Source organism: Pseudophryne corroboree, chromosome 6 (assembly GCF_028390025.1).
Source record: "Pseudophryne corroboree isolate aPseCor3 chromosome 6, aPseCor3.hap2, whole genome shotgun sequence".
Lineage (NCBI taxonomy): Eukaryota > Metazoa > Chordata > Amphibia > Anura > Myobatrachidae > Pseudophryne > Pseudophryne corroboree.
Window position 1 is genome coordinate 650,079,351 of NC_086449.1, and position 15,287 is coordinate 650,094,637.

General features: G+C 45.9%; 1 protein-coding gene across 2 annotated transcripts in view; it reads left to right on the forward strand.

Moving 5' to 3' along the window:
• The window catches only part of MAT2B (methionine adenosyltransferase 2 non-catalytic beta subunit), a 199,820-nt gene that overhangs the window by 149,194 nt on the left and 35,339 nt on the right, over positions 1–15,287 (forward strand). For both annotated transcript variants that reach the window (XM_063928220.1, XM_063928219.1), the window contains exons 3-5: positions 12,510–12,624; positions 13,854–14,006; positions 14,157–14,350. In XM_063928220.1, the coding sequence (XP_063784290.1) occupies positions 12,510–12,624; positions 13,854–14,006; positions 14,157–14,350 (462 nt within the window). The remainder of the gene's footprint in view (positions 1–12,509; positions 12,625–13,853; positions 14,007–14,156; positions 14,351–15,287) is intronic.

The following is a 15,287-nucleotide window of genomic DNA, read 5'->3' on the forward strand; positions in this document are numbered from 1 at the left end:
TTCAAGAGATGCTTACAGAGGTCTTATGGCCTCTGCCGCTAAGAAGGGACTTGCTTCAGCAAGTACCATGTCTGTTCCAAGACTTACCGCAGCTGCGTTTGTCGGCATGGCGGTGGAAAGCCGGATCCTAAGGGAAAAAGGCATTCCGGAAGAGGTCATTCCTACCCTGGTCAAAGCCAGAAAGGAGGTGACCGCACAACATTATCACCACATGTGGCGAAAATATGTTGCGTGGTGTGAGGCCAGGAAGGCCCCACAAAGAAATTTCAACTCGGTCGTTTCCTGCATTTCCTGCAAACAGGAGTGTCTATGGGCCTCAAATTGGGGTCCATTAAGGTTCAAATTTCGGCCCTGTCGATTTTCTTCCAGAAAGAATTGGCTTCCGTTCCTGAAGTCCAGAAGTTTGTCAAGGGAGTATTGCATATACAACCCCCTTTTGTGCCTCCAGTGGCACTGTGGGATCTCAACGTAGTTCTGGGATTCCTCAAATCACATTGGTTTAAAACCAGTCAATTCTGTGGATTTGAAGCATCTCACATGAAAAGTGACCATGCTCTTGGCCCTGGCCTGGACCAGGCGAGTGTCAAATTGGTGGTTTTTTCTCAAAAAAGCCCATATCTGTTTGTCCATTCGGACAGGGCAGAGCTGCGGACTCGTCCCCAGTTCTCTCCCTAAGGTGGTGTCAGTGTTTCACCTGAACCAGCTTATTGTGGTGCCTTGCACCTACTAGGGACTTGGAGGACTCCAAGTTGCTAGATGTTGTCAGGGCCCTGAAAATATGTTCCAGGACGGCTGGAGTCAGGATAACTGACTTGCTGTTATCCTGTATGCACCCAACAAACTGGGTGCTCTTGCTTCTAAGCAGACTATTGCTAGTTGGATGTGTAATACAATTCAGCTTGCACATTCTGTGGCAGGCCTGCCACAGCCAAAATATGTAAATGCCCATTCCACAAGGAAGGTGGGCTCATCTTGGGCGGCTGCCCGAGGGGTCTCGGCTTTACAACTTTGCCGAGCAGCTACTTGGTCAGGGGCAAACACGTTTGCTAAATTCTACAAATTTGATACCCTGGCTAAGGAGGACCTGGAGTTCTCTCATTCGGTGCTGCAGAGTCATCCGCACTCTCCCGCCCGTTTGGGAGCTTTGGTATAATCCCCATGGTCCTTTCAGGAACCCCAGCATCCACTAGGACGATAGAGAAAATAAGAATTTACTTACCGATAATTCTATTTCTCGGAGTCCGTAGTGGATGCTGGGCGCCCATCCCAAGTGCGGATTATCTGCAATACTTGTACATAGTTACAAAAATCGGGTTATTATTGTTGTGAGCCATCTTTTCAGAGGCTCCGCTGCTATCATACTGTTAACTGGGTTTAGATCACAAGTTGTACGGTGTGATTGGTGTGGCTGGTATGAGTCTTACCCGGGATTCAAAATTCCTCCCTTATTGTGTACGCTCGTCCGGGCACAGTACCTAACTGGCTTGGAGGAGGGTCATAGGGGGAGGAGCCAGTGCACACCACCTGATCGGAAAGCTTTACTTTTGTGCCCTGTCTCCTGCGGAGCCGCTATTCCCCATGGTCCTTTCAGGAACCCCAGCATCCACTACGGACTCCGAGAAATAGAATTATCGGTAAGTAAATTCTTATTTTTTACCTCAGACCCCCTCCCAACAGAAAAAGACACCGTCTTTTCAGCCGCAGTCCTTTCGGTCCTATAAGAACAAGCGGGCAAAAGGACAGTCATATCTGCCCCGAGGCAGAGGAAAGGGTAAGAGAGGGCAGCAAGCAGCTCCTTCCCAGGAACAGAAGCCCTCCCCGGGTTCTGCAAAGCCCTCAGCATGACGCTGGGGCTTTACAAGCGGACTCAGGAGCGGTGGGGGGTCGACTCAAGAATTTCAGCGCGCAGTGGGCTTGCTCACAGGTGGACCCCTGGATCCTGCAGGTAGTATCTCAGGGTTACAGGTTGGAATTCGAGAAGTCTCCCCCTCGCCGGTACCTAAAGTCTGCTTTGCCAACGTCTCCCTCAGACAGGGCGACGGTATTGGAAGCCATTCACAAGCTGTTTTCTCAGCAGGTGATAGCCAAGGTACCCCACCTACAACAGGGAAAGGGGTATTACTCCACGCTATTTGTGGTACCGAAGCCGGACGGCTCGGTAAGACCTATTCTAAATCTTAAATCTTTGAACCTGTACATACTAAAATTCAAGTTCAAGATGGAGTCACTCAGAGCAGTGATAGCGAATCTGGAAGAAGGGGACTTTATGGTGTCCCTGGACATCAAGGATGCTTACCTGCATGTCCCAATTTGCCCTTCACACCAAGGGTACCTCAGGTTCGTGGTGCAAAACTGTCATTATCAGTTTCAGACGCTGCCGTTTGGATTGTCCACGGCACCTCGGGTCTTTACCAAGGTAATGGCCGAGATGATGTTTCTTCTGCGAAGAAAAGGCGTATTAATTATCCCTTACTTGGACGATCTCCTGATAAGGGCAAGGTCCAGAGAACAGCTGGAAGACGTAGTAGCACTAACCCAAGTAGTGCTGCAACAGCACGGGTGGATTCTGAATTTTCCAAAATCTCAATTGAACCCGACGACACGTCTGCTGTTCCTGGGAATGATTCTGGACACGGTTCAGAAAAAGGTGTTTCTTCCGGAGGAGAAAGCCAGGGAGTTATCCAAACTTGTCAGGAACCTCCTAAAACCAGGAAAAGTGTCTGTGCATCAATGCACAAGAGTCCTGGGAAAGATGGTGGCTTCTTACGAAGCGATTCCATTCGGCAGATTCCACGCACGAACTTTTCAGTGGGATCTGCTGGACAAATGGTCCGGATCGCATCTGCAGATGCATCAGCGGATAACCTTATCGCCACGGACAAGGGTGTCTCTTCTGTGGTGGTTGCAGAGTGCTCATCTGTTAGAGGGCCGCAGATTCGGCATACAGGACTGGGTCCTGGTGACCACGGATGCCAGTCTGAGAGGCTGGGGAGCGGTCACACAGGGAAGAAACTTCCAGGGAGTATGGTCAAGCCTGGAGATGTCTCTTCACATAAATATACTGGAGCTAAGAGCGATTTACAATGCTCTAAGCCTGGCAAAACCCCTGCTTCATGGTCAGCCGGTGTTGATCCAGTCGGACAACATCACGGCAGTCGCCCACGTAAACAGACAGGGCGGCACAAGAAGCAGGAGAGCAATGGCAGAAGCTGCAAGGATTCTTCGCTGGGCGGAAGATCATGTGATAGCACTGTCAGCAGTGTTCATTCCGGGAGTGGACAACTGGGAAGCAGACTTCCTCAGCAGACACGATCTACACCCGGGAGAGTGGGGACTTCATCCAGAAGTCTTCCACATGATTGCGAACCGCTGGGAAAAACCAAAGGTGGATATGATGGCGTCTCGCCTCAACAAAAAACTGGACAGGTATTGCGCCAGGTCAAGAGACTCTCAGGCAATAGCTGTGGACGCTCTGGTAACACCGTGGGTGTTCCAGTCAGTGTATGTGTTTCCTCCTCTGCCTCTCATACCAAAAGTACTGAGAATTATACGGCAAAGGGGAGTAAGAACGATACTCGTGGCTCCGGATTGGCCAAGAAGAACTTGGTACCCGGAACTTCAGGAGATGCTCACGGAAGATCCGTGGCCTCTACCTCTAAGACGGGACCTGCTTCAGCAGGGACCGTGTCTATTCCAAGACTTACCGCGGCTGCGTTTGACGGCATGGCGGTTGAACGCCGAATTCTAAGGGAAAAAGGCATTCCGGAAGAGGTCATTCCTACACTGGTAAAAGCCAGGAAGGAGGTGACTGCACAACATTATCACCGCATTTGGAGAAAATATGTTGCGTGGTGTGAGGCCAGGAAGGCCCCCACGGAGGAATTTCAACTGGGTCGATTCCTACATTTCCTGCAAACAGGATTGTCTATGGGCCTCAAATTGGGGTCAATTAAGGTTCAAATTTCGGCCCTGTCGATTTTCTTCCAGAAAGAATTGGCTTCAGTTCCTGAAGTCCAGACTTTTGTAAAAGGAGTACTACATATACAGCCCCCGGTTGTGCCCCCAGTGGCTCCGTGGGACCTTAATGTAGTTTTGGATTTTCTCAAATCCCATTGGTTTGAGCCACTCAAATCGGTGGATTTGAAATATCTTACGTGGAAAGTAACAATGCTACTGGCCTGGCTTAAGCCAGGAGAGTATCAGAATTGGCGGCTTTATCGTATAAAAGCCCATATCTGATTTTCCATTCTGACAGGGCAGAACTGCGGACGCGTCCTCAGTTTCTGCCTAAGGTGGTGTCAGCGTTTCACCTGAACCAGCCTATTGTGGTGCCTGCGGCTACTAGCGATTTGGAGGATTCCAAGTTGCTGGACGTTGTCCGGGCATTGAAAATATATATTTCAAGGACGGCTGGAGTCAGAAAATCTGACTCGCTGTTTATACTGTATGCACCCAACAAGCTGGGTGCTCCTGCTTCTAAGCAGACGATTGCTCGTTGGATTTGTAGCACAATTCAACTTGCACATTCTGTGGCAGGCCTGCCACAGCCTAAATCTGTCAAGGCCCATTCCACAAGGAAGGTGGGCTCATCCTGGGCGGCTGCCCGAGGGGTCTCGGCATTACAACTCTGCCGAGCAGCTACGTGGTCGGGGGAGAACACGTTTGTAAAATTCTACAAATTTGATACCCTGGCTAAAGAGGACCTGGAGTTCTCTCATTCGGTGCTGCAGAGTCATCCGCACTCTCCCGCCCGTTTGGGAGCTTTGGTATAATCCCCATGGTCCTGACGGAGTCCCAGCATCCACTAGGACGTCAGAGAAAATAAGATTTTACTTACCGATAAATCTATTTCTCGTAGTCCGTAGTGGATGCTGGGCGCCCATCCCAAGTGCGGATTGTCTGCAATACTTGTACATAGTTATTGTTACAAAAAAATCGGGTTGTTATTGTTGTGAGCCGTCTGTTCAGAGGCTCCTACGTTTGTCATACTGTTAACTGGGTTCAGATCACAAGTTGTACGGTGTGATTGGGGTGGCTGGTATGAGTCTTACCCGGGATTCAAAATCCTTCCTTATTGTGTACGCTCGTCCGGGCACAGTATCCTAACTGAGGCTTGGAGGAGGGTCATAGGGGGAGGAGCCAGTGCACACCACCTGATCCTAAAGCTTTATTTTTGTGCCCTGTCTCCTGCGGAGCCGCTAATCCCCATGGTCCTGACGGAGTCCCAGCATCCACTACGGACTACGAGAAATAGATTTATCGGTAAGTAAAATCTTATTTTTTTATGTTTTGCCAGTTTGAAGTTTTTATATTTGGGTTCTAAAGCTTATGTTTGTTCGTGTGATGGTATCTTGGGTCCCAGCTATGTGGTTGTCCATCGCTACTGTAGTTGCCACTTGGAATCCATACTGCCACTTTGGCAGTACGGATGGTGTAATGGTTAGCATTACTGCCCCACAGCACTGAGGTCATGGATTCGATTACCACCATGGCCATAACTGTGCGGAGTTTGTATATTCTCCCTGTACTTGCGTGGGCTTCCTCCGGGTTCTCCGGTTTCCTCCCACAATCCAAAAATATACTGGTAGGTTAATTGGCTTCCAACAAAAATTAACCCTAGTGTGAATGTGTCTATGTACATGTGGTAGGAAATATAGATTGTAAGGGACTGATGTGAATAGCCACAATATTCTCTGTAAAAGCACTGCGGAATATGTGTGCACTATATAAATAACTGATGATGATGATGATAATTCCTCTTAATTCTGTGATATGGACAGCTGGGACACTACTGAGCAAACATTTGGAACAGTAACCCTTTAATACTTGTGAAGGGATGTTTATGATGACAAGTGATTTTAATACAGGTTGAGTATCCCATGTCCAATTATTTTGAAATACAGAATTTTTTGAGTGAGAGTGAGATAGTGAAACCTTTGTTTTCTGATGGCTCAATGTACACAAGCTTTGTTTAATACACAGTCATTAAAAATATTGTATTAAATGACCTTAAGGCTGTGTGTATAAGGTGTATATGAAACATAAATGAATTGTATGTACGCAAACTTTGTTATGCACAAACGTATTAAAAATATTGGCTAAAATTACCTTCAGGCTGTGTGTATATGGCGTATATGAAACATAAATGCATTCTGTGCTTAGATTTGGGTCCCATCGCCATGATATCTAATTATGGTATGCAATTATTCCAAAATACGTAAAAATATTTCTGGTCCCAAGCATTTTGGATATGGGATACTCAACCTGTATTTGAAAAAATGTCCTATTTTTCTTTAATGTTCCCACTAGAGGGCTCTCGATTTTGAATGTGATGCATCCCACCACTGATCGCATGCATAGATGCATTTATCAACGCTGTATGCATGGAGATTTAGGTAAAGGACAACTATCCCAATTAGAGTTCTCCTTTGCGGTGTGGGGAATTCCGGGTTTATGACCTGGGAGTCCTGCGCATGCATGAGCTGCCGGGGACACTGGAAGAGATCCTATTCCTTAATGCCGCGGAGCGAAGCCCATAGGCTTTTATTAGGCAACACCAGCTATAGATGGCATTGCCTATCGGGTACAAGCCCCAGATAAGTTTTCTTAGGTTTCTGGAGCTTGATGCATATGGTGAATGCGATCAATCCCTCCAAAACTGCTTTTCTCATACGTCCTAGAGGATGCTGGGGTCTACTTCAGTACCATGGGGTGTAGACGGTTCCGCAGGAGCCATGGGCACTTTAAGACTTTTCTAGAGTGTGAACTGGCTCCTCCCTCTATGCCCCTCCTCCAGACCTCAGTTTAGAAAATGTGCCCAGGCAGACTGGGCGCACTCCAGTGGAGCTCTACTGAGTTTCACTGAAAGACTTTATGTTAGGTTTTTTATTTTCAGGGAGGACTGCTGGCAACAGTCTCCCTGCTTCAAGGGACTTAGGGGGAAGAAGTAGGAACCAACTTCCTAAAGAGTTTCATGGCTCTGCTTCTTGCTGACAGGACACCATTAGCTCCTGAAGGGAAATGAACACTAGCTGCGGCTACGCGCTCACTCCCACAGCACGCTGCGCGAACATGCTATCCATAACACAGTGCACAGCAGGGTGCGCCCTGGGCAGCATGAAACCTACTCTCACTGGCAAAAAGTAGCATTCTTTGTATTTACAATGTCCTACACCCCCGCCAGTATAAATGTCTATTCTAAAGCTGAGGAGAAACGCGCCATTATAGGGGGCAGGGCTTCTTCCTCAGACAGCCAACACTGCTCAGCGCCATTTTCTCCCAGCAGCTGCGAGGCAAGAAACGCTGATCCTCCTCTCCACCTCTGATTCAAGTAACAGGGTGCTAAAAAGGGGGGGGGGGGGGGGGGGGAGTGTAATATTTGGTGCTAAAACCTATTACTGGTAATATAAAGCGCTTGAAGATCTCTTTGTACAAAGTACGCGACACAGGGATTTTTTATTTTGGCGCTGAGTTGTGAGCTGGCAATTCCTTCTGTGTCCTTCTGACAGACTTTACTGTGGGGCTGTCCCCATTAAGCCCCGGAGTGTCTGTGGTGTGATTGTGCACGTGTGTGACATGTCTGAGGCAGGGAGCTCTTCCCCCTGAGGGAGCCATTTTAGGGACACAGAGTTGTAATATGGTGGCGCTGCTGGCACACCATGAGCCTGAATGGGTGAAAGAATTACGTGATAGTGTGAATCATATCCGTAAGAGATTGGATAAGTCTGAGTCTCATGCAGAAACCTGGAGAAAATCTGTCGAAGATGTGATTTTTAATAGTTCTGCCTTTTCATCCACAGGGGACCCCTCTGGGTCACATAAAAGGTCATTACACAAGTTGTACAGACCGACACGGACTCTGATTCCTGTGTCAACATTAGGGATTCCAGGGGAATAGATCCAAAGTTAGCGAAAAACATTCAGTACATGATTGTTGCTATATAGGAGGTTTTAGACGTTACGGAGCCCCTCCTTTACCTCAGGAGAAGGCTTACTTTTATAAAGAAAAGAAAATTAACGTAACTTTTCCTCCATCTCATGAGCTGAACACTCTCTTTGAGGGAGTCTGGGTAAACCCTGAAAAGAAATTCCAGATTCCCAAAAGGATTCAGGTAGCTTATCCTTTCCCGGCAGAGGACAGGAAAAGGTGGGAGTCACCCCCCGTTTTAGACAGTGCCATGTCACGATTAACAAAAAAGGGGATTCTCCCTGTACCTGGGACGGCTTCCCTAAAGGAGCCGGCAGACCGCAAGTTGGAGAATACGTTAAAATCTATTTATGTGGCCAATGGGACACTACTCAGGCCTACCATTGCCTGTGCGTGGGTGAGTAGTGCTATTGAAAAGTGGTCAGAAAACTTGTCATCAGACATTGACACAATAGATAGAGATGAGATACTCCTAACGTTAGGTCATATAAAAAACGCTGCTGCATACATGCTAGAAGCCATGAAAGATATTGGTCTCTTGGGATCAAGTGCCGCTACCATGGCAGTCTCAGCACGGAGGGTGTTGTGGATCCGCCAATGGAATGCTGACGCAGATTCCAAAAGGAATATGGCGGCTCTCCCGTATAAAGGTGAGGCCTTTTTTGGAGATGGGCTGGATGCTTTAGTTTCTGCAGCTACCGCTGGTAAGTTGACATTCTTGCCTAATGCTCCTGCGCCGGCGAAAATGTCACATCACTCTCAGATGCAGTCCTTTTGGCCCAATAAATACAAAAAGGGTAAAGGTTCCCCTTTCTTTGCGGGTAAAGGAAGGGGAAAAGGAAAACAGTCTGCAGCGTCTACAGGATCACAGGAGCAGAAATCAACTTCTGCTTCTGCCAAATCTTCCGCATGACGCTGGGGCTCCCTTGCGGGAGTCCGCTCAGGTGGGGGCACGTCTGAAACTCTTCAGTCAGTTCTGGGTTCAATCTGGCCTGGACCTGTGGGTTATACAAATAGTGTCCCATGGGTACAAACTGGAGTTTCAAGACATTCCCCCATGCCGTTTTTTCAAATCGGCCTTACCAGCTTCTATCCCAGACAGGAAAGTGGTATCAGCAGCAATACAAATATTGTGTCAGGATAAGTGATTGTCCTGGTTCCCTTGTCGCAACAAGGAGAAGGGTTTTATTCAAGCCTATTTGTAGTTCCGAAGCCGGACGGCTCGGTCAGACCGATTCTAAACTTGAAAACTCTGAATCTCTATCTGCAAAGGTTCAAGTTCAAGATGGAATTTCTGAGGGCAGTGATTTCCAGTCTGGAGGAAGGGGACTTCATGGTGTCAGTGGATATAAAAGATGCCTACTTACACGTTCCCATTTATCCTCCATATCAAGCTTATCGGAGATTTGCAATACAGGATTGTCATTACCAATTTCAAACGTTGCTGTTTAGACTCTCCACAGCACCGAGGGTGTTCACCAAGGGGATGGCGGAGATGATGGTCCTCCTTTGACAGAAAGGAGTCAATATAATTCCTTACCTGGACGATCTCCTGATAAAAGCGAGGTCCAGGGAAAGGTTGGTGCAAAACATTGCACTCTCCCTGACAGTACTTCAACAACACGGTTGGATCATAAATTTTCCAAAATAACAGTTGGAACCGACGACAAGATTGTCTTTTCTGGGGATGATACTGGACACAGAAGTACAGAGGGTATTTCTTCCAGTAGAAAAGGCTCTGGAAATCCAGAGAATGGTCAAACAAATTCTGAAACCAACAAGAGTGTCGATTCATCAATGCATTCGGTTGTTGGGAAAGATGTTAGCGGCCTACGAGGCCATACAGTTTGGCCGATTCCATGCCAGAGTATTCCAGTGGGACCTGTTGGACAAGTGGTCCGGTTCTCACCTTCACATGCACCAGAGGATAATCCTGTCATCCAAAGCCAGAATTTCTCTCCTGTGCTGGCTACACAGTTATCACCTACTAGAGGGACGCAGGTTCGGGATTCAGGACTGGGTCCTAGTAACCACGGATGCAAGTCTCCGAGGCTGGGGTGCAAACACAGGGGGAAAGCTTCCAAAGAAGATGGTCAAGTCAAGAAACCTTTCTTCACATAAACGTTTTGGAGTTGAGAGCCACTTACAATGGCCTTCTACAAGCGGTACATCTTCTTCAAGATCAATCCGTACAGATCCAGTCGGACAATGTAACAGCAGTCGCGTACATAAACCGTAAGGGCGGAACGAAAATCAGAGCGGCGATGGCAGAGGTGACAAAGATCCTCCTCTGGGCAGAAAGACATGCAAGAGCTCTGTCAGCAATTTTCATTCCGGGAGTGGACAACTGGGAAGCAGACTTCCTCAGCAGACACGATCTCCATCCAGGAGAATGGGGCCTCCACCAAGAAGTCTTCGCAGAGGTGACAGGTCTTTGGGGAGTTCCTCAAGTAGACATGATGGCATCTCGTCTCAACAAGAAGCTTCAGAGATATTGTTCCAGGTCGAGAGACCCTCAAGCAATAGCAGTGGATGCACTAGTGACCCAGTGGGTGTTTCGCTCTTTGCATGTCTTCCCTCCACTTCCACTAATACCAAAAGTTCTCAAGATCATAAGAAGAACAAGGGTTCGAGCGATCCTCATTGTCCCGGACTGGCCAAGGAGGTCTTGGTATCCAGATCTTCAGGAGTTACTCATAGAAGATCCTTGGCCTCTTCCTTTTCGCGAGGACCTGCTGCAGCAGGGGCCGTGCGTGTATCAAGACTTACCGCGGCTACGTTTGACGGCATGGCTGTTGAGCGCCGGATCCTAGCCCGGAAGGGTATTCCCAAAGAAGTCATTCCCACTCTGATTCAGGCCAGGAAAGGGGTAACGTCTAAACATTACCACCGTATTTGGAGAAAATATGTGTCTTTGGTGTGAATCCAAGAAGGCTCCAATGGAAGAGTTTCAGTTAGGACATTTTCTCCATTTTCTTCAGGCGGGTGTGGATGCGGGCCTACAATTGGGTTCAATCAAGGTCCAGATTTCGGCCTTGTCCGTTTTCTTTCAAAAACAATTGGCCTCCTTTCCAGAAGTTCAGACCTTTCTGAAAGGGGTTCTGCACATCCAACCTCCATTTGTGCCTCTTGTGGCACCATGGGATCTTAACGTGGTGTTGCAGTTCCTTCAATCGGATTGGTTTGAATCTCTCCAGGAGATAAAATTGAAGTTTCTCACTTGGAAAGTGGTCATGCTGTTGGCCTTGGCATCCGCGTGGCGGGTGTCTGAGTTAGGGGCCTTGTAGCACAAGAGCCCGTACTTGATTTTCCATGAAGATAGGGCTGAGTTAAGAACTCGTCAGCAATTTCTTCCTAAGGTGGTTTCTTCTTTCCATATAAACCAACCTATTGTGGTGCCAGTGGCTACTGACACCTTAGCTGGTTCAAAGTCTCTGGATGTGGTCAGAGCTTTGAGAATATATGTTGCAAGAACAGCTCGAATACGGAAAACAGAGGCTCTGTTTGTCCTGTATGTTCCCAACAAGATTGGGTGTCCTGCTTCTAAGCAGACCATTGCGCGCTGGATCAGAGGGACGATTCAGCATGCTCATTCCACAGTAGGATTGCCAATACCGACTTCGGTGCATGCCCATTCTACTAGGAAGGTGGGCTCATCCTGGACGGCTGCCCGGGGGGTCTCGGCACTACAACTTTGCCGAGCAGCTACTTGGTCAGGGACCAACACGTTTGCTAAATTTTACAAGTTTGACACCTTGGCCGATGAGGACCTCAAGTTAGGTCAATCGGTGCTGCAGGGTCATCCGCACTCTCCCGCCCGTACTGGAGCTTTGGTATAACCCCATGGTACTGAAGTGGACCCCAGCATCCTCTAGGACGTAAGAGAAAACAGGATTTTTATACCTACCGGTAAATCCCTTTCTCCTAGTCCGTAGAGGATGCTGGGCACCCACCCCAGTGCGTACTTTACCTGCAGTTGTTATTTTGTTAAAAATGTTTTCAGCAAGGTTGCTGAGTTGTTCATGCCCGTTGGCATGTGTTTTGCTGAATGCCATGTGTGTGGCATGGTTGAAGTGAGCTGGTATGAATCTCACCGTTAACTTAAAAGTAAATCCTTTCCTTGAAATGTCGGTCTCCCTGGGCACAGTTCCTATACTGAGGTCTGGAGGAGGGGCATAGAGGGAGGAGCCAGTTCACACTCTAGAAAAGTCTTAAAGTGCCCATGGCTCCTGCGGAACAGTCTATACCCCATGGTACTGAAGTGGACCCCAGCATCCTCTACGGAGTAGGAGAAAAGGATTTACCGGCAGTTGTTGTGTTTTTTTTTTACTCCTTTTTTTGGTGTTGATGCATCCGACCATTTGATATAGATACTTTAACAGATCTACACACACATCACATATCCATCAAGTAACTAAAACCCATATGGTAACTAAAACATCAAAGGGCCATAACTGTTATTAAGTTGGTGCTTAAGGGAGTTCCAAGCACGTGGGACCTTTTATTAGTAGGTTGGTCCCCAATGTTTTCCACCATGTATGACTAATGTGCTGAATTCTAATAGAAGTATTTTATTTTGCAGCCACATGTGATTGTTCATTGTGCAGCAGAAAGAAGACCAGATATTGTTGAGAATCAGCCAGATTCTGCTGCCATGCTGAATGTAGGTGCTTCTGAGAATTTGGCAAAAGAAGCAGGTAATATATTAACTCGCTGATTATCGTCTCTTTCTAGGCTTTACCCAGTCTGATAGTCCTAAAACAAATTTGATTTCATAGATGCAGTTTATATTTCCACTAGCAACTGTAAATATTGAATGAAGGCGTTTTATATCATTCTTGTACTCTTGCTGAACAGCAGCCACCATAGTGCTCCTGCATTCATGAGCTCTGTAGTACCGAACATGTTTTACAAACGCAGCCTCCTCCATTTTTTTGGTTGTCAACTACTGACCGTCTCAGATGCAGTACAAGTGCTTTTTACATACCTCATGTCAGACACTTCACGCTTGACGTGGGGTGAATGTAATAGGGTGTGAGAAGCCGGAGGTACAGGAGTGTGTGCGAGAATGCCCGTATTTTTAAAGCTGCAATCATTTACAAGGCAAAACCAACTCCATCAAACACCCGCGCCTCCACTTCTCACACCCTATTACATTTCCCCTGTGATCTCTGGGATGTTTGAACTTTCATTGTTCATTTATTAATGTGTTCCTGGCTTCTTCCTATCAGTCAGGACCTGTAACCCATCCCTTTTAGTGAATATATTATGGTGAGGCTACAATTATGCTACGCTTTGGAGATGACCTTAAACAATTGGAAATATGGATTTTATTTCCTATAGGGGGATGTTAAATACATATGTGGTTAATTCTGAGTTGCAAAAGAAAGCCAGAGACTTTGCACTTGGTAAAACATGTTGCAATGCAAGAGATACAAATACGGTTTCTTTTTGCATGCTGCGTAAATACTGGATGATTTTGCATGTAACCCACAAATACTGGCCATCTTTACTTATACACAGCAATGCAGATTTCAGTTTGCACATGTCTCTCTCACATCTAAATCTCTGCACATTTTACATCTGCCCCACCTGCAGTACAGCAATGTCATACCAGGGTGCAAAGTTACTTGCTTTTTGCTTTGTTCCCAACTCTGAATAAACCTTATGTATCTAAACTGGGATATATATGCTCCATTTGAAGAGAGGTAGAGGCAGGGTACTGTTTAAAGCAGGGTGACGGGCATTCATTCTGATATCGGGACAGTATATTCTGTTCTACCACTGACCTTTAAAATGATTACTAAAAGTGTCAGACACTCTAGTGTAACATGCCTAAAATTTTTATTTCTCTCTCTAAGTAAGTGCTTTTATATTTATCTATTTGTGTATACAGTATATATATTTTTTTTCTTCTGTTCCAAAGCTGCAATAGGAGCATTCTTGATATATATTAGTTCGGATTATGTTTTTGATGGAGCAAATCCACCCTACAGAGAAGATTCCATCCCAAATCCCTTGAACCTCTATGGTAAAACAAAACTAGAAGGAGAACGAGTAGTGCTACAGAACAATGATGGTGAGAACATGCTCATTTTCTGAAAAGACAGAGTACCTTATGCAAATAACTTATTTTATAGCAACCTAAAGTGCTGTGTAATAATACCTACTGCGTGATGACATTAATAGGTGGTTTTTACATCAGGTTTTCTGTTGTTCTGATGAAAAGGTGCTGCAGTACTCCGAGTTCCTGTGTTATATGGGGATGTGGAAAAATTAGAGGAAAGTGCAGTCACTATCCTGTTTGACAAGATACAGTTCAGCAACAAATCCGCCAACATGGACCATTGGCAGCAGAGATTCCCCACATATGTCAAGGATGTTGCCAGCGTTTGTCTTCAGTTAAGTGAAAGAAAACTGCAGGTGAGATTTGGGGAAAAAGTACAGACCCTATCAATGTCTGCCTTTAAGGGGGATATGCTTCTATTTAGGGGAACTAACTATTCGGAGCCTCTTCCTTTTTTTTTTTTTTCTACAAATTACTAGGACATACTGTATAGCTTGTTCATTGACGGTTGTATTGTTTGGGTGTACTATATATATATATATATATATATATATATATATATATATATATATATATATATATATATATATATATATATATATATATGCAAATAGAAAACCACAGCACTGGCCAGAAGCGGGGTGCAGTATCCACACTCGCCACTAATAGGGTAGGGTGCATGTAGCCCACGGCCACCTACTCAAAAATATAGAAACAAAAAGTTCAGCACTCACCAAAATGAGCTCACTTATCCTCACAACATCAATGAATAAATGATGGGGGTTTAGTTAGTGAATTGGCCAATGCACGGAAGCCTGCATACTGCTCGCCAAGGTACCCCACCTTCATGCAGGTCCTACGCTATCACAAAATCATAAAAATTAAAACTTGGCAACTGTATCACATAATATAACTGCAACACCAAGTGGGCATATTTGCAGTTATATTATGTGATGCAGTTGCCAGGTTTTAATTTTTATGATTTTGTGATAGTGTAGGACCTGCATGAAGGTGGGGTACCTTGGCGAGCGGTATGCAGGCTTCCGTGCATTGGCCAATTCACTAACTAAACCCCCATCATTTATTCATTGATGTTGTGAGGATAAGTGAGCTCATTTTGGTGAGTGCTGAACTTTTTGTTTATTTATATATATATATATATATATATATATATATATATATATATACATATACATGTGTTATTTGTGTAGTTTTGATCACATGATGTAATTAGGTGGTAATTTTTCGAAGAAACATTCTGGTTTTCATTTTTGTTTGGTATTTCAAATTAGG